General features: G+C 45.2%; 1 protein-coding gene across 2 annotated transcripts; it reads left to right on the plus strand.

Moving 5' to 3' along the window:
• Positions 1 to 16: 16 nt before the first annotated feature.
• TMEM59 (transmembrane protein 59) lies at positions 17 to 23,903 on the plus strand. Of its 2 annotated transcripts, none has more exons than XM_051999636.1 (8): positions 17 to 244; positions 6,173 to 6,278; positions 7,756 to 7,850; positions 12,202 to 12,354; positions 13,518 to 13,602; positions 14,192 to 14,276; positions 15,001 to 15,109; positions 19,512 to 23,903. In XM_051999636.1, the coding sequence occupies exons 1-8, from the start codon at positions 56 to 58 to the stop codon at positions 19,662 to 19,664; spliced, it is 975 nt and encodes a 324-aa protein (XP_051855596.1). In that variant the 5' UTR covers positions 17 to 55; the 3' UTR covers positions 19,665 to 23,903. The 2 variants fall into 2 exon arrangements, with proteins under 2 accessions (XP_051855596.1, XP_051855595.1); XM_051999635.1 differs by having other exon boundaries at positions 20 to 244; positions 19,509 to 23,903.
• The last annotated feature ends 730 nt before the right edge of the window (positions 23,904 to 24,633 follow it).

Genomic DNA, 24,633 nt, shown 5'->3' on the forward strand with positions numbered 1-24,633 from the left:
GAGGAGGAGGAGGAGGAGGAGGCGGCGGCCGCGGCAACTGAAGAAACGAGACAAGATGGCGGCGCTGGGGGCGCCCTGGGCCCGGACCCCGGCCCTGCTGCTCCCGCTGCTGTTGACTGCGGCGCTGGGCCTTCCCCGGGCCGCCGGGGCCGCCTCGGCCGAGGGCTTCGATTCGGTGCTGGGCGACACGGCGTCCTGCCACCGAGCCTGCCAGCTGACCTACCCCCTGCACACGTACCCCAAGGTAGGCCCGGGCCACGGAGGTCCGCGTCCTTCCCCTCGCCGCCGGGGCCTGGATGCCTCCCCTTCTCCCCATCTCGGGGGGTTCCTCCTCCTTATTTGGTTGCCTCTTCCCCTTGTCTTTCTCCGCCCCCTCCTTGTCCCCCTGCCCCGCCCTCGCGTCTCCTCAAATCCTCTTCTCCTTTGTCGTCTTTTATTTTTCTGCTTTTCTCTCCCTCCTTTTCTGTTTATCTGCTGCTCCTCCCACTCTTTTCCTTGCCCCTCGGACTCCTCCCCCGTGCCTTCTTGTTTTGGCTCCTGGCTTCCACCGCCCCCCTTGTTTGTTTCCCTCTTCCCTGGGCCTTTTCCTTTCTCTTTTTTTCTCCCCTCCTCTCCTGGGCCTGCGCCCTTCCCCCCAGACGCTCAGGAGCCCCCAACGGCTGTATCCTTGTGCCTCTAGCTGCTGTGTCCTCGGGGTCCCCACCAGCTGCTGGGTCCTGGATTCCTGCCCTGGATGGGGAGGAGTCCTTCCTGTCTGCGGCCCTCCTCACATCTCCCCTGCTTTTGCACTCCTGTACCCCACACATTCTGGGGCTGCCCTGTCTGCCGGTGCTCCCCAGGGAGGAGTGGCAGCTGCCCCTGTGCCTTTGGGGGGAGGGGGCGGGGGACTGGTCCCAGCGACCCTCCTCTTCCCCCTCTCCCCATCTTGCTGGCCTGTTGCTGCAGCTGTGCTTCACTCCCTTCTCTTGCAGGACATCTCCTGCTTGGTCAGCACCCTTCCTTGTACCTGCCATTTGTTCCCTCCAAACTGCCAGGTGGCAGCCATCCCAGGGTCTGGTGGTGTCTCAGGCCTGGTTCTGGAGATTCTGGATTGTGTTCTGTAGCCTAACCGATAGCACTTTTCTATAGATTTGTTTTTCTAGCGCAGCTCTGTAAATTAAGCAAGGTATGTTAGTGTCCTCCCCTTTTTTTAACAGAAGAAACTAAAGGTCACAACAATCCCAGAATCTCCAGGTGCTCTGAGGGATGGGGGGGCTCCAGAATTCTTGGCCTCCCCAATGCAATGATGGGCATCCCGGGAAGCTCTGAGGGATTCTGGGGTGCGGCCCGCATCCTCAAAGCTGGAAACTTGGCTTGTGTCCTTGCACGCCGAGCACCTCCTGCCAGCGGAGAGGGAGGAACAGGCAGGGAACATTGCCTGTCCTCAAGGAGCCTGGTTGAGGTTTTGTTTGTGAGAAACATCATAATCAAACACCGTTTGCAAAGCTGAATATAAAATGGATGCGAAGCACTGGAGGGAAGAATAGACAAGCGCCAGTCTCCTGGAGGAAATGGCATCAGCCGGGGGCAGAGAGGAGAGGCATTCCAGAGCTGGACCTTGGAATACTTACCAGAGTGGGACAGAGCGACCCCAATCTGCCTCTCCCTCTTCCCCTTCCAGGCCCAGTGCCCTGGAGCCCTTCCATCCTGGATTCCCTTTAGGTTGTCTGGTTACCCGGGCAGCAGGTGCCAGCCTCCCATTACGATGGAATCCACTGCTTTATTTCCTTCCGAAAAGTCAGCTATTATTGTTGGGCCCCTGTTACAAAGGAGGGGGTTAATAAAGCTTTGTTGATTGATTCAAGGGCCTATGTGGGGGGTGGAGGAGGGAGGCATTGTCGAGTGGTAAAATACTGGGCCTTGGACACTTAATAACTGGCTAACCCAAGGCAAGCACCTGCCTTCCCAGGTTGTTGTGAGGATCAAATGAGATAAAAAATATTTAGTGTAATGCTTGGCCTCTGGGCAGTAGATGATTAAAATATCCTTTTTCCCTTTCTTACCTCCATACCAAATAGGGAGGAAGATTCTGGGCATCTGGCATTGTAGACCAATAACTTTCCCTCACAAGACACGCATTCAGACCCTCAGGCTCACTCCCTAGGGATCATCCTGGACCCCTTTCTATCTCCTTCCCTCTCCCCCCCCCAAACACACCCCCATTTCCAAGCTGTTGCCAAGACCTATCAATTTCACCTCTCCATCTCTGTACAATTTATAGTAGCTGCTTCTGGTCTTTAGTCTTTCTCCACTTCATTTCCAGCAAGCAAAGAGATAATTCTAAAGCACTGGTCTGATCTTGCCTCCAGATTCTAATACAAAACACTCTGACCTTCAAGTCTCTTTATAACCTATTCCCTTCTATCTTGTCTGTCTTCTTAAACCTCCCTCTGGGATAAGTACTCTTCATTCCAGTGACACAGCTTTAATTCCAGTATCCCAGCTCTGGGTCTTTTCTCTGGCTGTCCCCCATGCCTGGAATGCCCTGATCTCCTGGCTTTATCTTTTGCATAAAGCCTTTCCACTCCCTCTTAATTATAGTGCCTTCTCCCTGGCTAATGATTCCCTGTTAATCGTTTATTTGTGTGTTTATGTATCTATCTACATAGATATAGACATGTTTGTTTACCTCCTCTTTAAGTTGTAAGCTCCTTCAGAGTTTGCAGGCGCGCATGTCTCTGTGTGTGTGTTTTTCTAGCACTAAGCAGTTCCTGTCAGGTGCATAATAAATGTTTATTGATTAAATAAATAGGGGGCATCAAAAACCTAATTAAAAAGTTCTCTGTCCAAAGCCAGGCAGGATGGCTTGGTGGCACAGTGGGTGGAGGGATATCATCTTTCTGAATTCAAATCTGGCTCCAAACATTGAACTAGCTTTTTAATCCTAGACATCACTTAATCCTGTTTGCTTCAGTTCCTCAACAGTAAAGTGAGCTGGAAAAGGAAATGACAAATTACTCCTGTATCTTAGCTGAGAGAACTCCAAATGGGGTCGAGGAGGATCAGAGGTGACCAGAAGGACAGCAGCAATCTCTGTGCTGAGCAGAGCTCGTGAGGCAGCTTGAACTGCCTCACTTTGGGAGCCTCTGCAGGTCACTTACCTGCCCAGAAGGCCTCCAGGTTGACCAAGGTGTCTGTGCTGCTCTGAGCTCTCAGGGAGCTGCCAGCGGCTCCTGCCCACAGGTAGCCTGCAGGCCAGTGGGGGAGAAGGTGGTTAGTGCCAGCACAGGAAGCATGACATCAGAGTAACACAAATTAGTGGCTTCTGGAGTTGAGGGAGGTCTGGGCCTTTGGTTGGGCATCATCTCTGGTCATTTTAGAGGAGAGATACACAGGCCTCTGAGCCAAAATGGGATTCAACCTTGGCCTTTCCATGTCAAATCCATGTTCTTTTAACAACACTGTTTGCTTCCTAATTTCAGTAATTCAAACATGTCTTTAAGTGTTTATTATGTATGTGTGGGGAAAGGCTAAGGATTTTTGTTGGAAATTGTTTTTGCTTTTTTCTTTTCCATTCAACAAATATTATGCACTTAGTATATGTGTGTACATGCAGGTATATGTATATGTGTACATGTGTGTATGCATATATTTTCCCATGAAATAATCCCTGCCCTCAAGGAGCTTGCTTTCTGAATGGGGAATGGAGACTAGATAAATATTGGATGATATGAGGAGGGACGCAGGAATAACTGAGGGAATTAGTGTCAATACTTCAAATGAGCCTTGAAGAACACTAAAGATCCTGGAGATAGAAGTTACAAGGGGGGGGTGAGTGTACAGAGACATTGAGGGAACAGCAGAAGGCTGAATTATCTGGATCTACACAGCATATAAAAGGGCAGTCATGTGTGCAGTGAGTGTAGAAACTGGTATTGTGGGCCAGGTCATTAGAGCCACATGAGGGAGGCTTTTATTGTTAAACTGAAGGTATTTGGTCTGCTCGGAGTCACCAAACATCCTCTGATGGGAGGGTGGCGGTGGAGGGATGGGTTGACATAATTACCCTTTGGCAGCTGAGGGAAGAAGAGGGATTGGAGAAAGGGAGAGCCTAGGATTTTTTTAATTTTTTTTTTTCTTTTTAACTTTGCTCATGTGTGGTTACATAATTTGTCTGATCAAGTATAGCTGATAAGAATAATACACAGGAGGACTGTGGGAACTGAGTATGGATCACCAACATAGCATTTTCACTCTTTCTGTTGATATTTGCCTGCTTTTTGTTTGTTTCTTGGGTTTTTTTTTTCCCTTCTTGATCTGATTTTTATTGTGCAGCAAGATAACTATATAAACATATATACATATATTTGGATTTAACATACTTTTAAACATGTATTGGACTACCTGCCACCTAGTGGAGGGGGTGAGGTGAAGGAGAGAAAAATTTGGAACAAAGTTTTACAAGGATCAGTGTTGAAAAATTACCCATGCATACATTTCATAAATAAAAAAGCTTTAATAAAGTTAAAAAAAAAGAATAATAAACAGGGTTAGTGCCCGTTGGGTGGGTTTTCCAGAGCATATTTTCTGACACTTAACCTGGTGTTCTTGGCCCTCTCCAGTCTGACCTTCAGCCAGAATCTCCAGCTTTATCTCCCCTTATTTTCCCTTATGCTTTTTACCATTTGTGACTATTAGCTATTTCCCAAATTCTCTTGGTCCCTTGTGCCTAGAATTCCTTCCTTTCTTACCTATAATTCCAAAATCATTGTCCTTCAAGGCTCAGCCTCTTGGGCCTTCTTGATTCTTCCCCATCCTATGTTGTTAATAGTACCACATATTTGTTTATCTCTGTCCACATAGTCTTTTTTTCTCTTGACATACATATAAAATATTATGTATGTTTTAGAGTTGAAAGGGACCTTAGAAATCATCTGTTCCCTCCCCCCAGTTTATTAGGTTAGCCTGTTCTCAAAAGAAAATCCATTTTGGAAGATTCTGTAAAGCTCCTCCTGCCTTTGAAAATGCAGGACACGGTGTTCCAAAAACAATTCAGTTGAATGCCTTTCAGCAGGTGGGCTATGGAGTTGGCAGCAGTGCCTGAGAAGCGAGGTCATCTGTCATGCCATGGGCCTCCTTCAAGAAGGAGTGAGCATCGAAGTGCCTACTGTGTGCCAGGCCCTGTGCTCCGCACTTTCCAAATGTCATCTATTTGACAGAATTGGGGCCTAAAAGATTCTCCCTCAGAATTGCTCACTGTGGCTGCAGCCATCTCTTACCTGGCTGTCGTGCTGCATGAAGTCCCTAGTCCTGCTGGGAAGGAGGGCTTGAGACGCTCCCGCCTTGTTGGTAACTAGTTGGTATAAGCCCGTGCAGCTTGCATCCTTACCAGGGGCCTGCTGCCAGTTTGCATCCAGCGGATCCCACAGTAAGTTGAGAGCTTTGGTTTTCACATTAGTTTGTTATCCAGGTTGTATGGGCTTCATGGCCAATTCCCTGGGACCTTTAAGGATCCGGTTCCTCGGATCCACTCTCTTGTTTGAAGAGGGGAACAAAGGTAGGAGATCAGGCCGGCAGCTCCCCTTATCCAGAATGGGAAAATGAGCTGTCTTCACGGATTTTCCTCTTCCTTCAGAGGCCCATCTGCAGGCATCTGACAATTGAAGTGCTTTATTTAATGGGGAATTCTTTTCACTGAGTGTTGGTCTAAATGTATGCCATAGTTTTTCTCTGAAAAGTCTAACTTGTATAAAGCTAGGTGTTAGCCTGTAATTTGGTATGACACACACACCTTTCTGACGTCCGTCTTAGGGCTGTGGCTGATGTATAGCCGGAGTCCTCTTGGATGCTGGTCACTGCGATCATTCAACAGTAGCCTGGACCTACCAGGTAGGGGGAGGGGATGTTAAATAACAGGATTTCGCACTTTGCCAAAGAAGGTGGAAAGAAAAACGGACCATTTATTTGTTTAATGGACCCTCTTCCTGCATCGCCCTCAGAAGGAAACTACAAAAGCCTTTCCGGGCAACCCAAGCATGGAGGTGCTGCCCCCAACTCCCACCATCTAATTTCCTTTTAATAAATTAACTTACAGACTTTCTAGCAGATGTTACTAACCATGCTTTCTTTTAGTCTTCTCTTCTGCAATACTAGTGGCGGTTTGGTAATCTCCTCTGGTCTTCTAACTCCACAGGAGGAAGAGCTGTACGCCTGCCAGAGAGGCTGCAGGCTGTTTTCAATTTGTCAGTTTGTGGATGATGGGATTGACTTAAATCGGACCAAGTTGGAGTGTGAATCTGGTAAGACGGCATGCCGATGCCATTTGAGGGCCCTTTGGTCTTTGTTGGGTTTATTTAAAGAATACCAACTATCTTCTCTTGAATCATCTCATACACACTTTGCAGTCGTCACAGAGTTTCCGTCGCTGGTGTTCATAACTGCCAGATTGCTGAGGTTTCTGTAACTCCACCTCAGATCTGAGACAATGTTGGCTTTGTGCTGGAGTTGGGAGGCCTTTATTTTACCATCCATTTGGCTTAAACAAATGAAGTGGTAATTACGGCACTCCTAATTCATCACCACATCTTCTGAGAGGCTATAATTTTCCTCACTGAGATTTTTTCAGTCTTGGGTTGGTTGGCATGGCTGGTGAAATTTGCTGAATCAGGGCTTCAACTAAAAATTAAATAATGCATTTTGTGCTTTATTCTAAGAAAGCAACAAACATGAATTCTTTTGTCAGTGACATCACTAATCTCAGATTTTGTTGAAAAAGATCTAGCGTAATCTGAGACAGTATTGATGGATTAATTTTCTTAAGATGGTATTATTCTCATCATTCTCAGTGGGCCCAGTACCAGGAAAAAGGAACTGGTTTAATGGACAGAATAAAAGGATTGTGTCCAACTCACACACACACACACACACACACACACACACACTTCAGTAGACTTTATTATTTAATTTTCGTTTGAATTTTTCATCACCAGCTTAGAAAAATGATAATCTATAGGCTTTTTACAGTGTGCCCTAAATTTCTCATTTTAATGTCTTGCTTAATATATTTTTTAAAAAATGTTTTTCTTTGTTCTTTGTTTAGTTCTCTATCGCTAAATGAAATGGGGTGGTAGCAATGTCTTGTTCCCAATTAAGTGTCATGGTCCCGGTTCAGCTCGGAAGGTCGTCTCTCCTGACCGAGCCCAGAGCTTTCTTCTAATAAAACAACACTCGCTCCACTTAGCTTGTGTGTTTGTCCTGAGGGAAAGAAAGCACTGTGTATTATAAAGGGCTATTGACACATGAACTGGGGAGCACTTTTGTGGTGTAAACACCTTTTCGGTGATGGCTATCACCAGCTTACGTCCACATAGGAGTTTTCAGAACACTTTGATGTGCATTCTGATTGGAGAGCCTGAGAGAGCTGCTGTTAGCCCAGCTTTACAGGGGAGCAACTGAGGCTTTAGAGAGGACATCAGATGACTTACTCATAATTATATGGCTATTAATGGACAAAACAGGAACAAAACCCTAGGAGTCTTCGCATCTCAATTTTCCCAGGATCATCCCTGACTTCCTCCAGCCCAGCTCCTTCTCTTCTTGCTGTTCCATAGTAACCACTTAATCAGGTGCTTGTTGACTGAAATGTGAGGCTTAAGAAGAATAACCAAGTAAACCTGCGTTAGCCTGGATCACCTTCTGATGTAACATTCTTTCGGTCAGGAGCCTTGCACACCTTCTCTGAAGCTCAGCTCACTCTCTCCTTTCTTTCTCTCTCAGCTTGCACAGAGGCATACTCCCAGCCTGGTGAGCAGTACGCTTGCCATCTGGGCTGCCAGAGTCAGCTGCCGTTTGCTGAGTTGAGACAAGAACAAGTAAGTCCACAACCTGCCCTCCCTTCCTTTGTGACAGCAGATGATGATTATTTTGCGTGTGTGCACGCGTGTGTTGCTAAAGTGGCCCCCTGCCATCCCATTAAGTAACATTTAAGTTATCAGCAAATGGGAAGGTGGGTGTCTTGGTCAGAGTCTCAGGCTCCAAAAAGTACCCAGAACAATGGCCATCTTTGCTGAGGTGGCACTTAATAGCAATAAATATAAAGATCATTTCCAAGATGGGGAAAAAGACCTATGGATTTTAGTAGACTGTAGTAGTACTGTGGTAGAGGTACTCAAAAAACAATAATTTGAACTTAATAGATGTTACAGGGGCTACCTGCTAGTGGCTGCTGAAGATCTAATTCTGGCCAGCAGAGTGGATCCCTTCATGTGAGAGAATGATAACGATACAAGGAGACTGAGAGGCAGTTGCATTCTCTGACTTCCCTCCTCTGCCCTCTTGCCTCCAATTTATTTTATTCCCAATCCACAAACAACATCTGCGTCAGTAAAGGCTGGTTTGCAATTCCTTCAGGAGTATTATGATTCACAGCTGTGGGGACTTTTGGAGACTTGACCTGCTCCTTCACACTTTGGCATGGTCCTTAACTAATACAAATAGAAACAATTAAAATTCAATATAAGTTAGTTCTTTTGAAATAAAAAGTAATACGTTGATAGAAATACCCAAAATTAGCCAGGATAAAAGCCTGTCATCCCATGCTTTGGCCAGATCACATCTAGAGAATTATGTCTAGTTCTTAGCACTCTATTTTAGGGGAAGCATGGACAGGTGTGTGTACAGAGGAAGGTAAACAAACTAAACAGGAGATTTGAAACCGAAGTGTGAAGTTACATTTAGTTTGACAAAGGCAGCTCACTGGAAGCCGCTGAGGTAAACAAGGCAGGTGTATTATTCCCTAGAAAAGTTGTTTTATCTTTACTGCCCAAGGCTAAATAGCTAGGTGCTTAACAGTTGAGGTGAAGGAGACATAATCCAGAATTTAAAGATTACCCAAATATAATCCTAAGTATAGATACCAGGGAATGCATTTTGTGTAACATAAAGTGTATATAAGAATGAAATCATGTCTCATTTTTGTTGTTACCCATCCCCAGCTGCCCGTGGTTTGTGTTTTGTTTTGTAGGGAGGGAAAGACAATGCCAAAACAGCTGGCTCTCTTCAATTCAGTGCTACTCTGATGCTTCATTGTATCACGGAGTTGATCCTCTGTACACATGGAACACAATCTCTGCTGACACACAAAGCTTTGAATACAGGCTCTGAGTGACAGGCTATGTGTCTACCACTGTTGAATTCAGAGAGGCATTCAGCCATCAGATTGGCTGCAGAGAGAACCTCACACTGAGTCACATATAAGATACATTGGTATCCTGAACCAATGAAATCATGCAATATTTTTGACATAACTTCCTAGCTACCATTTTAGAGAAGAAAATACAAGAGGATCAAAATTTTCTTATCATAAAATTGATAACTTGCAGGAAATGGATACTGAAAATTTTCAATACCCAGGTTGACCCCCCCCAAAAAAAAAAACTTCACTATTTATATAAAACACTATCACAAAAAAAAAAATGAACAAATCACAAATGAAATCCCAAATAAAAAGATTCCAGAACTGATAGATTTAAAAGTGAATTCTATCAAATATTCAAAAAACAATAAGCGGAAAATTGTAAACATAAAGCCAAGTTAACGATACAAATATTAAACATTGGAAAGCAAGGAAATGAATTTTTTTCTTAGCATAGTAAATATTTACTATATGAAACCAAGAACAAACATATGTAGTAGAGAAAAGTTAGAGGCCATTCAGATCACCAATAAAGCCAGATTGCCCATCTTCATTGCTCAATGTTATCATAGACCTAGAAATGATAGTTATAGTAGCACGACAAGAAAAGGAAAATCAAGGGCATAACTATAGGCAAAGAGAAAGCAAAATATTACTTTATACAGAGGATCTGATAGTTTACTTAGAAAACCCTCAAGATTGAGGGTTTGAAATTAGTTTTCTAAAGTTGCAAAATATAAAATAAAGCCATATGTCATCAGGATTCCTACATATTACCAACAAAACCCAGCAATAAGAGCTAGAAAGATGTTTCATTCAAAATACAGAAGATATAAAATATTTGAGAGGTATTTACTGGATAACCCTGGAGCTATATGGTTTTAGCTACAAAATGCTACAGTATCAGGAGAAATAATGGGACAAAAAGTGAAAAGGAGCCTAGCAGTATCACATCTCAAAATACAATTCTCTCTTTATATAAATTTGCATTGTACAAATTCAACTTTAGTAATAGAGAAAAAATTGTGAAAAACCCATCCCAAAAAAAAAATCTGTATTAACTTTACAGTGCTTGGTCTGTCTCTCTCTCTCCCTCTCCTCCTCCCTCTTTCCCTCCTCCTGCCTCTCAGCTTTGTGACCTCTTATTATCCCAACAAAAATTCTTCCTTCCCTCCCTCCCAAAAGAACCCTCCAAATGAATGCAAAAGAAAGGAAGTGCAGAGAGATCACTCCTGTCGGATCAAGAGCTTGGCTTGAGACCTCCAGTGCCAAGAGAGGAGACTTTTTCCTTGATTCACCCACATCTTCCTTTATCCATACTTAGATGCTATATCCATCCCCAGCCTTAACATGTCACACTCCTTTTTTGTGTCCAGTCCTCACGTATCTGCTTTTTACATTGCTTCCTCTTGGTCCTGGCCAGGCCTCCATCTAATCAGTCCTCCCCCTTGCATCACTTCTCTATTTCCAGCCCCCACATATCCTTACACCATATGCTAACCCCATTCCTGCCTGCCTCTCTTCTCTCTATCTCTTGATAAATTAGTTTTACATAGAGATCTGTGAAACAGTTCATTTGTAAAGCAAAAACTGTATTGCAAAGTAGTAATCATTAAAGCAATCTGGTACTCATTTGGAACAGTTCAGGTACACAACATACAGAAGCAAACACAAGCGTATTCAATAAATTTAAAGACCTCAGTCACTAGGATAAAATTCATTCACCATATGTAAAAATCACTGGGAAACTAGAAAGCTATCTGCAGAAACTAAAATCAACACTTTCCATCATATACCAATATGCAGTCCATATGGATCCATGACTTGGACATAAAGGCCACATAAGGGAGAAATGCCCTTTCATATTTATGTATAGAAAAGAAGTTTATAACCAAATAAGGGATAGAATTGCAGAAGATAAAATGGACAATTTTGATAACGTAAAATTTTCAAAATTTTTGCACAAACAAAATTAATGCAATTAAAATTAATGGAAACGAGTACCTAAGAAAAAAACTTTGCAATAAGTTTGCCAAGTCTCATTTCCAAATTATATAAGGAACTTATTCAGATTTATAAGACTTAAGAGCCATTCCCCAATAAAATAGTCAAAGAATATGTTGGTTGGCCAATCATTTCAGTCATGTCCATCTCTTTGTAACTTCATTTGGTGTTTTTCTTGGCAGAAATACTGGAGTGGTTTGCCATTCCTTCTCCAGCTCATTTTATAGAGGAGGAAATGGAGGCAAACAGAGTTAAGTGACTTACCCAGCATCCCCCAGGAAGTGTCGGCCAAATTTGAACCCAGGAAGTTGAGTCTTGACTTGGGTCCATGCTCTATTCACTGTGTCACCTAGATAAGACAACAAAAATTTGTGATAGAATATAATGGGATATATACAGAATAAAGTAGAAATAGGAAAACATGTGATGACAACATTTTAAAGAAAAACATTTGAAAGGCAGTTGGAATGCAAAAATAATGGATGATTCCAGAGGACTAAAGATAGAACATGCTATACCACATCCTGCCGGAGAAGTGATGCACTTAAAATGCAGAATGAGTCATACATTTTTTAAATTATCCTGTCTGGGAGGGTAGAGCAGTGAGGAAAAGAGAGAGAATAAATGCTTATTTTATTTTTAAAATTTCTCAAGAAAGCCCACTCTCACTATTTTGAATTCAGTTTTAAAAGTAATAAATAGGATGTATTAATTGTACAAATCATGGTAAACTTAGCAATTACAAGGTTTAAAATATAATGTTTATTTCCAACTATAACCTCAACTGATGGTAAGGGAGGCAGCCCATAACTTTGCCAGTTGGCAAAGAATGTCAGCCAATTCAAGCTTTATGATGTTGCTTTCATCCACACACAGATCTGAGACTTGACCATAATGACAAAGGTTTTAGTGTCTGTGTGGGTGTCGGGGTGTGTGTGTGTGTGTGTGTGTGTGTGTGTGTGTGTGTGTGTGTGTACACACTTATAAAAAGTAACCAATGCTTCAAAATTGGCATCTTCTTACAGCTCATGTCCCTGATGCCCAAAATGCACCTGCTTTTCCCTTTGACACTGGTGAGATCATTCTGGAGTGACATGATGGACTCAGCACAGAGCTTTATAACCTCTTCGTGGACTTTCTACCTTCAGGCTGATGATGGGAAAATTGTCATTTTCCAGGTAAGAGTGTGATTGTAGGCTCATCCTGTCATGCCTATTTAAGAATTGTCAGTGCTTAGTACAGGAAAGGATCTTTGAGGTCAGCAGATTCTCTGGAAGAATCCCTTTGTGCCCCTTCCCTTGGGATGTTGCATGAAATGATCTCAAAGCTGCTATTCTTAATGAATAGCCCCAAGTAGTCTTAAGCTTCTTCCTGTGAATATCGTGATGATTATTTCAATCAAATGAAATCCTAGCTGATTCAGTTCTATCGATATAAAGTTTAATTCTTACCTTGTCTAAAAATAGGACTCTAAAACAAAGAAATCTTAAGGTGCACAATTATTTGGTTTAGGTTTGAATAAGAAATTCATAGAAAGGACTTGACTTTGCTTTCATTATTTCAGGCAACCTTGTAGACAGGTAACCGCCATTAAGTGACCACTGACTTCTGTAACTAACTAAGTAATGGGATAGATGACGTGAACGTTTCAATTAATTATAGGGTTAGTGTGAGCATTTTGTTCTGAACTAGGCCTTGTTCTTTCTTAATTTGGAAAACGTAGATTGGTGATAGAAGACATCCTTAGAATTTTAGTAAAAGGTCTGAATGTAAGGTGGCAGTCACTTTCCTGTAACTGTTCCCACTATCTGTTTGAGCAAAGTCTTAGCAGCCCAGGTCATTGTTTGTGGTGTCGATTAACTGGCCCAGCATCTGACAAAGAGGCACCAAAACCTAGGAGAGACTTTGTCTAGTCACCGCTGGGGTTTTGTAGCTGAAAGAAGGCCAAAATCTGGTCAGGCCTGGGGCAGAATTGGAATGCAGGTCTGTCCTCTGGCTCTAGGCCCAGAAAAGGCATCAATAAAGGGATGGCAAGGCCCCAAGATGCAGCAAGCCTGCCCGCCACTTACTCAGCCATGATCATGGGCCAATGTGGCCATCCCAGTGGTGCTCTTACCGTGTGAAACTGAGCGTGGCTCACCGTGATTTAACCTAAACTAGTGGGGTCTCCATCTTGGTCTCTGGGAGGCAACTGGATGGGTATTCAGGGGGCTTAAGGGTCATGGCTGGAGTGTTAAAATTTCTAAGTTGTTGACAGTTCTTTTGGTGCCAGAGACAGCACTTGTTCCAGGATGGGCTTTGGTCAGCAGGCTGCTTATAGCTCCCTTTGATTCTTTTTCAGTCTAAACCAGAAATCCAGTATCCAGCCCAGGCGGATCGGGATCATTCTTCACAAGGGAAAAATGTACCTTTAAAGAAAATGGCCTGTAAGTTTTATTTCAAGATTGGCATAAAAGCATTGGCATAGCCTCCTGCAGATTATCTGCCCCAGTCTTGTCCATTTGTACTAAGCTGGGCTTTCCTAACTTTCCAAAAAAGTCTGAAGGTAAATTGTGACTCAGATCCCTAGAGCAAAAGCTCCTTCCTTGCTGCAAGTCTGAATTGCCAGAGTTCACTTTTATCCACATTTATCAGTCTTTAATTACTCTGGAACAAAAAGACAATTTCTTAATAAAATTTACCCTTGGAATAGGGAACCGGGAAGGAGGGAGGCAGGGGTGATGTCTTCCTCAGCTTCTAATAAGTACAAGGGCCCCAGACTCACCATCACACTGCAGACGAAGTGTGCCCAGGGGCTTCTGTATAACCGTCAACTGCATATCCTGGAAATGCATTGATTCCTTGTGAGGTCTTTATTTTACAAGTGAGGAAGAAGGAGCAGAGAATGGGAAAGACTTTGCCCAGGGTCATGAGCTGGCATTCAAACCCAGATCTGCTGGCTTCAAATGCAACTTCCCCGACTTGTCGTTGTTGGTACATTATGGCTTCTGATATGATCTATCATTTATGTTTCAGCAAATCCACAGCCTGCAGGCTCCCAAACCCACAGAGGCTACTTTGAAGATGGAGAAAGCGACAGCTTTTTTAAATGCCTCTCTCTGTATGTATTTCTAATTTATTTATCTTAAGACATGCTCTTCTGCTTTTGGTCTGAGGGATGTTAATGTTCCATTATTTTAACAGTCAAGCCATTTCCTCCTGTGTTTTCCTATATTTCCCCTTATTTTTAGGGTTGTTTTGGTTTCTTGAAAAGCTAATATACTCAAAAGGCCAAGAAAAGTGTTTGCACATCACGCAACAATAATGCTTACTACTTTTAAGATACAGTTTGTCCCAGGGCTCTTCTGCTGCCTCACTTCTTTCCTCATTGAGTGCTCCTGTATGCCAGGAGTGTACATATACTTTACTGTGTAAAATAATTTCTTTGCTTGGAAACAGCCAAACCTCCACCCACTAAACAGGCCCCCACCTCACCCCTTCCCTTCCTTCTCAGGCTCCAGTTAACAGTAGCTTTTGCCACAGCTTTATTCATTGTAAGACACCATCTGTTGAGCTGTCAGTCAGTAGGTAGTGAGCAGCACAGCTTATGGGGGTACACCCGAGCTGGAGATCTTTGGAATGCATTCGCCCCCCTCCTCTCCTCCCCCTCCCCCCCCATCTCCCTCGAAAGGCCCTTAGATTCTTGCAGCACACGAGGGGCCTGGAGAATTCCCGGTGCCCCTTCCCAAGCCCCCGGTCTGGCTGTGCTGAGCGTGGACTGACCCTGACTAGCAGTCGTCCTCCTGGCTCTGGGGTGTTCATGTGCCTCCCTTGCTGTTTGTCAGGAATTCCGGCTGGATCGTGACCATCACTCTCGTGCTCTCGGTGCTGGTGTTACTCTGGATCTGCTGTGCCACTGTTGCCACGGCGATGGAGCAGTATGTCCCCCCTGAGGTGAGTGGGATGGGACTTGTTCCTGAAGGCCCAAGGCTAGAGCAGTCTGCTCCCTGCCCCGTCCTCTGGGAAAATGGCCAGCTTCTTGGTGGGAACGTTCAGAAGCAAGGGCTGGCCAAGGGAAGGAAGTAAATCTGAGCAGATGTGTAATCTAAAGCCTCCACTCAGGTCCCAGCTGATGGGTGGTTTTTGTCCCTCTCAGGGGACGGGACATTGTTGTGGGCGAGGGAGCCGCCAGCTCTGAGGTTCTGGTGCCGGGCAGGGGGCCTGAGTCTGCGTCCTCCATAACTTGACACACAGTGGAAGCACAGCTACTTCACTAGGCTGTGTTCAGGGGGCAGGCAGTCCATTTCGGCTGGAGGATTAAATTAGGGAATGGGGTGGGCAGAGCCTGTGTGCAAAGGAGGTAGGAGATGGATTGTCACGTACAGGAGCAGCAATTGAGCTGTGAAGCTAGACCTTGGGAAGTGCAAGGCTGTGCGGGCAGCGAGGAATGGAAAGTTGACTGAGAAGGGCTATAAAGGCAGTGGGAATGGGGGGTAGGTCCTAGCAGTGGAGGGTGGGGAGGGGCTGCCGGCCCCTTTTGGCAAGGTTCTTTTCAACCTGCGTTGTGGAAACAGCCCTCAGGCAGCCAGTGGAAGGGCTGGACAGTGAGAAGGGTGCAAGCCAGGGGAGTGGAGAGGAGGAGCCAGACGCGAGAGGCAGATGGGCTGGGCCGTCACGGAAGGAAAGCCTTCCTGGGAATCCAGGAAGAACAGGCGCAGGCCAGAGGGAGAGCGCTCAACCCAAAAGCAAGCTGGACGCCGGCTGCTCAGATCGGCAACATTCAGCTGTTGTGTGGGCAGTGCCGGGGACCCACCAGCCGGCTGTTCACAAGAAGGAGTGATCCCGGTCTAGCAAGTGCAGCCACAGGGGAGGGCCTGTCAACCCTTTGTTAACCACAAAAGCATCTTAAAGTTGAATACGGAAACCATCTTCCAGTTTTCTTGGCCAGAGCCGTTCTTCTCAAGTGCTGCTGTTCCCTAAAATCCTCTCTCTTGGAGCCTGAGAGAGGATATCCTGATCTTTCCACGGTGGTCCGGGAGCCTTGTCTAAGCGCTCCCGAAACAGAAGCTTCTCTGCATTATCTGCAAAGAATTGACAGACGCCATCTGGTTGGTTTAAGGGATCCCCAGTGAGAGAGGATCTCTCCCCTCAGAAAGGGAGGTGTCTCCCCTTTAAGACCAAGGACACAAGCAGGTCTGTGACCTTTCACCTTGTTCAGGAGGGCCTAAAACATTAGCCATGAGTTTCTTCTTGGTCATTTGCTTTTGAAGCTCCGTTGGGTTGGTGGTTAGGTCCTGTTAGGTAGTGAGGGCCCCAGGCCATGTCCTGCAGAGCTTCTGACCTAGGAGGGGGATCTGCTGGGCCTGGAGGTAATGTGGAAGGAGTCCAGCCCCTTCCACACCAGCTCTCCTTCCCTTAAGAATCACTGGAGCACCTTTAGGATCAGGATGACGGTCCCCAGTTCCAGATGTAGGAAGTGAGAGCCACGTCCAGCAGGGGAGGACAGAATGGAAGCCACTGACCTTGCCCAGCCCTCCTCCCTTGGATGTCACAGTCCTTTCTGAGAACAATGGATAACAGCTGTTGGGGAGAAGGTGTTTGAGGAGGGTCCTTAACAGGTGTAGGGATCTCAGAGGAGCTTGAGGTGCCATGGAGTCGTGCAGAGAGCCTTGGGTTTGGGGGAGGCGTGCTGGGACTAGAGAGCTCCGAGATGGATCCTCATCTGTCAGCATGGCTGGGAGGAAGCATGGAGCACAAGGAGCTGTCGTGGGCCTCATTTGCTGGGATTCCTTCCTGTGCTGTGGCAGAGCGCAGCCTTCAGGCAGGAGGCCCATGAAGTCCAGCAACCTCCACTCATCCAGCTTCTGAGGGGCAGGCAGTGCGGACAGCAGGTGGTGGAATGGCACCTTTGTCCTGGAGCAGAAACGTCCAACTCGGTCAAAGATTGTGGGAGGCCGGAATCCAGAAGTTTTCCCAGGAAATCAGCAAGCACTTACTAAGTGCACAAAAGATCGGCCTGCCCTGAGGGGGCATGGCAGGTAGAGTGATGCTGCCCAGGGCAGGACGGCCCGGATTCAGACTGAGCCTCCCCCCCAGTTACTGTGGCTTCATCTGTTTGCTTCAGTTTCCTCATCTGTAAAATGGGAGTAAGATGAACTCCTCCCCCTCAAGGTTGTCTCAAGGATCAAATCAGGGGTCTTTATAAAGTGCTTGCAACCCGCAGTGAGCGCTGTAGGCAGGCCAGCTGTTGGTCAGCACGATAAATGGGGGAGTCCCCCTTCCTGCAAAACTGGCATTTCCTCAGGGACATAGTAGAATAGCCAGAGAAAAGATAATAAATCCAAGGTGGTTGGGGTTCTCAGGCCTGAGAAGCACGCTGTAGAAGAGCCTGCCACGAGATGGCGTGGGCAGGGGCTGGCTGGCACCACGCCAGGGGAGAGGGCAGGTGGAGGGAAGTGACCTCCGGGGAAGCTTGGAGGCAAGACTGGGGCTGGGTTGGGAACAGCTCGTGGCCCATTAGGCCCATGTCGGCATGAGGCAGGTCAGTAAGGGAGTGGCCCTGGGCACGGAGAGCTGGCAGCACAGCCCGGAAATGGAGAGAGGATACCCCTACTTCCCTAATCTGCAAATTCCTCCTCCTCCTCCTGTTGGTCCACCTGGCTCTTCCCCCATCTCCATCAGAGTAAGGAAGAGAGGCATTTATGTAGTGCCTGCAGGGGGAGAGGGCTCTTTCAGAGGTGGCGGGCAGCTTTGGAGAGGGGAGTGTGGAGTGAATTCGGAGGCGAGGAAGATTAGGAGAGAGTGGAGAGGGGACGCAGTTTGGGGATGTCTGGAGGGAGCCCGCAATTAGGAGAAGGGCCTCCTTTGGGGCAGAGACTGGGAGTCCTGAGCAGTGCGGGGCTAGGTGGGGGCATGAGGAGGTTAAGATAAAGTGGGGAATTGGGGAAGAAGGAAAGCGAGGCTTGGGGAGAAGTGGTGGAGAAGTGAGAAAGCAGTCTGGAAGGTCATTAAAGGAAGAGCAGTGCACCGTACTTGGCGCTTCTGGGATTCTGGAGGGTTATGGGGAGCTTTGTACTTAGGTTTTTAGTGCAGGGTTTTCTTTTTACTCTCCCATGAGTCTTCGGCACAGCAGCCAAAAGAGACCTTAAGGGTAAACATGAGGCAACAAGACTCTGTGACGTGTTTACACTTTGCATCCTGGAGATTGGAGTCCCCTGGTCCCAGCAGGCTGTGGCCGAGGTCTCCTGAGCCAGGGGCTCCTGCTCTCTCTGGTGCCCCACACCTCATCGTCCAGGCCCCAACGTAATCCAGGGCATGCTTCCTCCTTGGTTTGTCGCACTCTGAGGCCCTCGTCAGGCCCAAAGTACCACCTCGGAGTTTACCGTGGCCGGGCTTCTGGGCCAGGCCAGGGGCGGCCTCCAGGAGAGCATGGAAACCCACCCCCAAAGCCTGGGATTGGAAGGGAGGACATCACCTCTGCTCGGCTCCGGACAGCACGAGGATTCAGGAGTGGCCCAGACAGAGCTGCAGCCTAGAGCCAGGAGAGAAGCCAATAACACTAGAAAGAGCCTGGGAAATGGCTCCAGGTGTAAACGCATTAGGAGGGTGGACAGGCGGCAGCTGCAGGATGATTTCCTGTAGGTTGTGGACTTTGATCCGGTGCCTCCTGAAGGGCTCGGGAATCCTGCCGCCTGTTCTCTGTGTTTGTGTTATCGACAATTAATCTTTTTAAAGTGTTTGAGCCAAGAGCAGACCGTAGATTTCCTAACTCTGAGCTGCTCTTAATGCCCTCCCCGGGACCTCTGTGACAAAGAAGAGGTTTGGGGATGGCCACGGGATGTGGCCTTGTGGTAGCCATGGCCACCACAGATAGTGACGGAGCTTTTGGGGTGCTGCTTTCTGTGGTCTTCTGCTCGGTCATCTGATTTGCTAGGATATAGTTTAGGTCTTGATGAGTGCAAATAATCACCCTGAGGATTTCCAATTAACTTATTTTACATCATCATCACTTCACTAATGAGAATTGGAATGCATGCAATTGGAATTGTTTCCAACCTAGTGAGAGAAGGGGTTTCCCCACCCTCGTCTCTCCGGTGGCCATAGAATGGCGCTAGGGCCTTCGGATTCCTAGAGACCCAAGTGTGTCCTGAATTCCGGTACCTAGAAGTCTTGAAACTACCTTTCTAAAAACCGAGGCTTTGTAGCCGCACTTCACTGACTAGGCCCCATGGGGAGCTCCCTCTGCTGCTTAGGAGGACCAGCCCCCCTAAGTGGGATTCCCGCTGCTCTGCACAACTGGTTGTGGGTCCGCTTGCCCGGCCAGCAGTCTCTAAACTGCCTTGGTTCATTTCAGAAGCTGAGCATCTATGGAGACTTGGAGTTCATGAATGGACAGAAGCTGCCCAAGTGCCCACCTTCTTCCCTCGTGGCACTTAGATGCCAGGCTGAGGAACCTGAAGAAGCTGGGCCTCTTCCTGCCAAAGTGAATCTTGCTCATTCAGAAATTTAACATTGTTTTTTAAAGAAAAATTAATTTAATAGACACTCTTAACTTTCCGTTCCTGATGTGGCTTTTTTTTTATTATTATTATTATTGGTTTCTTTGGATATGGGGCTTAGGAAATTAGCTATAAAATGCAAATAAAAGTTACCAATCTGGGACAGTGGTATTGTTTGTCACTTCACTGTATGTTCTCTAGTATTTGAAGAGAGACAGACAGACATCTGGGATCTCATGTCTTACTATCTGTAACTGCTTTTCACTGATGTTTGCAATGTGCTTTTATTTCTTCCTTGACTAAATTCTGTAAGCATGTCCTCTTGCCCCCAAACCTTCTACCATGGTCCTGGCAATCACCCTAATTAATAGAAGGTGTGTGATAGGATATAATGTCAATGCTCAGAAATGGCTCCATAACTTGTGATTGGAAATTTAAGAGAGCATGAGGAGCCTTTCTGAGTCCCTTAATTTTCAGTTGTAGTGAGCTGATGTTATTAAAGTTTAATTTGTATCATTCTGTGCATAAATGTTGTGTTAATGCATTACAGACACCCCGTGTTTTCCAGAGTTAAATATTTTGCCTGTCTCTGTCACAGTTGTATATGAATAACATGAAAGTAGGCTGCCACAAGTCTGGGATAACAAGGCAGTGTTTTAAACCCGCCCACTTCATTTGGAGAGGGGAGTTTTCCAAAGAACCATTATCTAGAGTTTGTGCTGGGAGGGACCCCATTGGAGAGGCGGAGAGGACTTGCTTCAGGCTCTCTTTTCCTTGGGCAGTACCGACACGGTCCTGGGCTGGCACCGCAAGAATTGGCCGAAGCTCTTGGTGGGGAGGGGGGGAGAGGCAGGAGGCAACTCCAACACCACTCTCCATGTTGACTGATTTTGTCTTGATGCCCAAGATCCCAGCATCCTTCCATTTTGCAGCCCTGGGACCACTTTTCAGATGCTGGATTAGGTAGTGCTAGATATGCTGGCTTTCAGGCAGTTCCAAATTAGAGGCTAGTGATTTAGAATAAACTGCTTAGTCCTAGAAGTGGTAGCAGAAAGAGACTGGAAAGCTCTGATCTATCCCTCCTCCCTCTCATCCTGCCTGGGGGAAGGAAGAATCCCCAAGAGAAGCTACTTAGCCATTATCACCCTGGACTTGGGGGCTGGCTCCAGATCCAGCTGTGGTTCTTGGTAGCACAGATTTATTGTAGCTCTCAGCCCTAAGTTATGCACGAGGCTAATTGAAAAAGCTTTTGTGATTCAAAACTAATGGTAGGAGTTAGTTATGGGAGGCCATTCTTTTTCTATGCAGAGCTACTATATACATGTCTTGAATTCCTCCTGAAACTCATAAAATTTTAGTATTCTTGTAGGTAGAACATATATAATCCACAGACAGTTTCATAGCTAAGCTAACCAGAGAGGTAAGAGACTGGCGTGGCGCTTGTCCAGGGTGCTAGCTGAGTCACTTTCTATTCTTTCATTTCCACCTGGTCGTTTTTACTCTGGATTTCAAGGATACCAGCTAATTTGTTTTCCATGACTTTTGCATTCAAATGACATCAGTGTATCTTGTCCTCCATCTCTCTCTCTCTCTGTATTCCTCCTCCTCCTAGAATCCTGGTCATTGTTGTCAGCCAAAGCGAAATTTTATTCCAAGGTGAGTAGCACTATTGAAGCTTTCCTCACAAAACATAGCTGTCGGAGGTGTCGGTGCCTCAGCAGCCTCCCTGCTCTGCCCCCTCTGCCCAGCTTCCCATCTTGGGAGCAAGTTCATGGGCTTACCAAGTAGCCTATGCAATGTTATTCCAGAAAATGTCATTCTTTTGGCCACCCGAATTCATCTCTTACTGAGCAGGCATTTATAACGGGCAGGACGATATTTGAAACTTAAATCTTCATCATTGGAGAAGTCTTTTATATCTGCCCTCCAGGCTCGTTCACCTATGATAAGTTTCTGTAGTAAAGATGAAGGCCCAGCCCACAATACAAAGTGCTTTTCTCTAGTGGGGGCAGTACAGATGTTAACATCCCCATTTTATTGATATGGAACTGTACTTGGATGATTATCACTCGTCCATGGTGGTGGATGGAAACACAACTAGTATGGAAGAGAATCCTGAATTTAGCAAACACTTGATTACTTCCGTATCCAAAGACCACTTGAAAACCCCTAGAAGTTATCAAGTTAATATTTACATTTGGTACTCATCCGTTTTTTACTTTAGGATATTTCTTAAGGGTCCTTGCAGAGAACAGGTGATCTCTTTTGGACACAAATCTAGGATAGTAAGACTGTAGGCAAAATAGCTTAGAATTCTATAGCACTCTTAAATTCCGTTTTCTTCTGCCCGTCTTAAGAGATATTCCCAAGAAGCTTAAGAGCTTTCCCCTAGCCTACACCTTTTTACAAAGCAGATTATCAGGAAAATCTGGAATTCCGTCTCAGCTAAAGAGACGTTAAAAGAGTGTTCCTTCTGGAGAGAGTATTTGATTTTCAGCAGAGAAGTCTTTAAGCTAACACATTGGACCTCTAAGGGTAGAATTTAGGAGATCACCCACAGATTGTGGGTGGGTAGGTGGGTGAGTTGTTAGAGGTTGTGAGGCAGAGGGGAAGAAGGGAACTACAGCTGCTCCCTCCCAGTACAAATGTTCATTTTAAATTAGGTATATCACCTTTTGGTTGCTATAGTGATTTTTTTTTTAATGGTTTCTTTGGACAAGAGGTCTCCCAGTAAGTACCTCCTGGATACGTACATTTGTACCTCCTCAGTTTAAATAAAGTTTGGTGTTTCCTAAGTCCGGTTGAATGGATCGGGTCTGCTTGGATTCTGGGAACTGCAACGAACTTCGAAAAGTTTGGAGGCTCTGATACATGTTGTTCAATAATAAAATTTAATGCTGGGATTGTATAACTATATAAATCATTGAATGCTGAGAATCCATGGTACTGTTACCATAATGATTTGTTATATATATATTTTTTGTGTGGAGGTATATTTGTATTAAACTCCAATTCCTCCGAGGCTATGAAGCTGGAAAGGACCAGAGCGGATAATCTAACCTTACCCCACCGTGTTACATAGGTTAAAAAAAAAACTAATAACCTTCCTTCTTGCTACAATGGGAAGCAAAATTGGGATTCCAACCAATCTTTTTATGTTTGATAGCCTCCTTTCCTTTCTATTCTGGGTTGGACTAAGAAAGTTTTAAAAGGCAATCCTTCCCTTGAGGGTATTTGCTTTGTTTCAGAAACTAGTCTAAACTCAAGGAATGAAGTGCTTAGGGGTAAAATTTAAGAAGTTCACAAAATAAAATGTGAAAACCTTGGATGTGAAAGAATAAATGCAGATTTCTGTTCATCACGATATTTTGTATTAAGCATCAAGGCTGAAGGTCATTTAGGAACCCTCTTAACTTCAAGCTGGAACTCCATAGGTGTTGATGCCATAGTATCCAGCTCTGGGTCCCTGTATTTTGTCTTTGTTTTTCTTTTGCTCCCTATGGTGGTAATGGTTTCACCCTGGGACAAGGCTTGGTTGAAGGAACAAGGCCTGTTTAGTCTGAAAAAGAGAAAACTTTAATACCTTTAAATGTTTGAGGGGCAGGCTCGTGAGCAAGAAGCTTGTTCCCCTGGGCTCCAGAGGCCAAAACTAGGACAGTGGATGAAATTTGGAGATTTGGCAGCCCTGCTTACCTTCAAGGGAAGGTACTTTAGAGAGGGGGTAGAGGTGGGAGGGGGAAAGGATTGGTAGGAATAAGCCTTATCTGTAAAAACCGCATCAATAATACTTTTTAAAAGACTCTTCATGGTGGCAAAAACTTACTATCCATTGGCTCTCTCCCAAAGTGGAAAACTAAGATGTTGTGGGGGAGGCTGGATGGTCCACTTTGTTCAGGGTTCCTTAAACATTCTGAGGTCCCTTGTTCCTGAGAGTCTGTGATTCTAGAGTTGCCCGTTTCCTTGTATAATCATGTTAAATAACATTTTTGTTCAATTGCTCTACTCTGAATGATTTGGATTAATTTTTTACTGCCTCTTTGCTCTGTGCTTCTAGTGCTTGAATTGTTTTGAAATGCTGGAATGAAAAAATTGGAAGGTTTAAGTGGGAGGGAAATAAGATGCTTCAACAAAAGACCTTAATGATTGTTACCTTGAGATTAAATCACTTGCACTCTCTGTTAGAGGCCAAGAAATGTTAATTTCCCAATTCTTAAATATGGTGGACCTAAATAAAATTCGGATTGCCTGCATCAGCCTTGTTAGTATTGTGAAGTTAACCTCTAAAAGGAATTCTCTACACTCTCTGGAACCCGATCCCAGTCTTCTCTCAAATGAAAGAAATGATATCCAGGGTCCCTCAAGACTCTTGTTTCTTTTATTCAACAAACATAAAATTTTAGTTCATTATGAGATGAATGTGTATGTCAGGAATATGAGACAGCATCCAAGAAGATGATTAGGATAATTAAAAAAGGAACGGAATTGGTCCTCCATCCTCAGTCCTGGTCAGGCCATCATGACAGTCTCGTGTTGAATTCTAGGTTCCATCAGCCAGGATAATGAAAGCTCGAACTTAAAAAGTTAGAAGTATATTTTATTTATTAGAGACATCTTTGAAGCAGAAAAGGCACCTTTTATTCCCTACCACCCCCCACCCTCCCACCCCCTGGCCAAATGCAAGCCCCCTTCCCTGTTTGGTCATTGGCCGGGAAGTACAAAGGTTACAATCCTTTATTTGGAGGACTAATTCCCCTGTGATAATCTTATCCCCCCAAAAAAACACTTTCCCTCAACTTGTGAGTCTTGAGTCCTGCCCCTGATTCCATCTTACATTTTCCTATTCTAATCTGTGGCTTCCTTCCATATGTTTTTGTTTATCTTGTTCCTAAACTCTTTAAGATTCAGTTTCATTTTTTTCTGATTTTTCGTTTCTCTAAATTGTTATTTTGTGGAAACTAAACCATCCGTTTCTTACAATCT

Source organism: Antechinus flavipes, chromosome 4 (assembly GCF_016432865.1).
Source record: "Antechinus flavipes isolate AdamAnt ecotype Samford, QLD, Australia chromosome 4, AdamAnt_v2, whole genome shotgun sequence".
Taxonomy (NCBI): Eukaryota; Metazoa; Chordata; class Mammalia; order Dasyuromorphia; family Dasyuridae; genus Antechinus; species Antechinus flavipes.

Coding starts and splice junctions, on each gene's coding strand:
- TMEM59 (XM_051999635.1), top strand. CDS start 56: ATGGCGGCGCTGGGGGCGCCCTGGGCCCGGACCCCGGCCCTGCTGCTC. Junction 6,279..7,755: donor CAAGTTGGAGTGTGAATCTG/GTAAGACGGCAT, acceptor TTTCTCTCTCAG/CTTGCACAGAGGCATACTCC. Junction 7,851..12,201: donor CTGAGTTGAGACAAGAACAA/GTAAGTCCACAA, acceptor ATCTTCTTACAG/CTCATGTCCCTGATGCCCAA.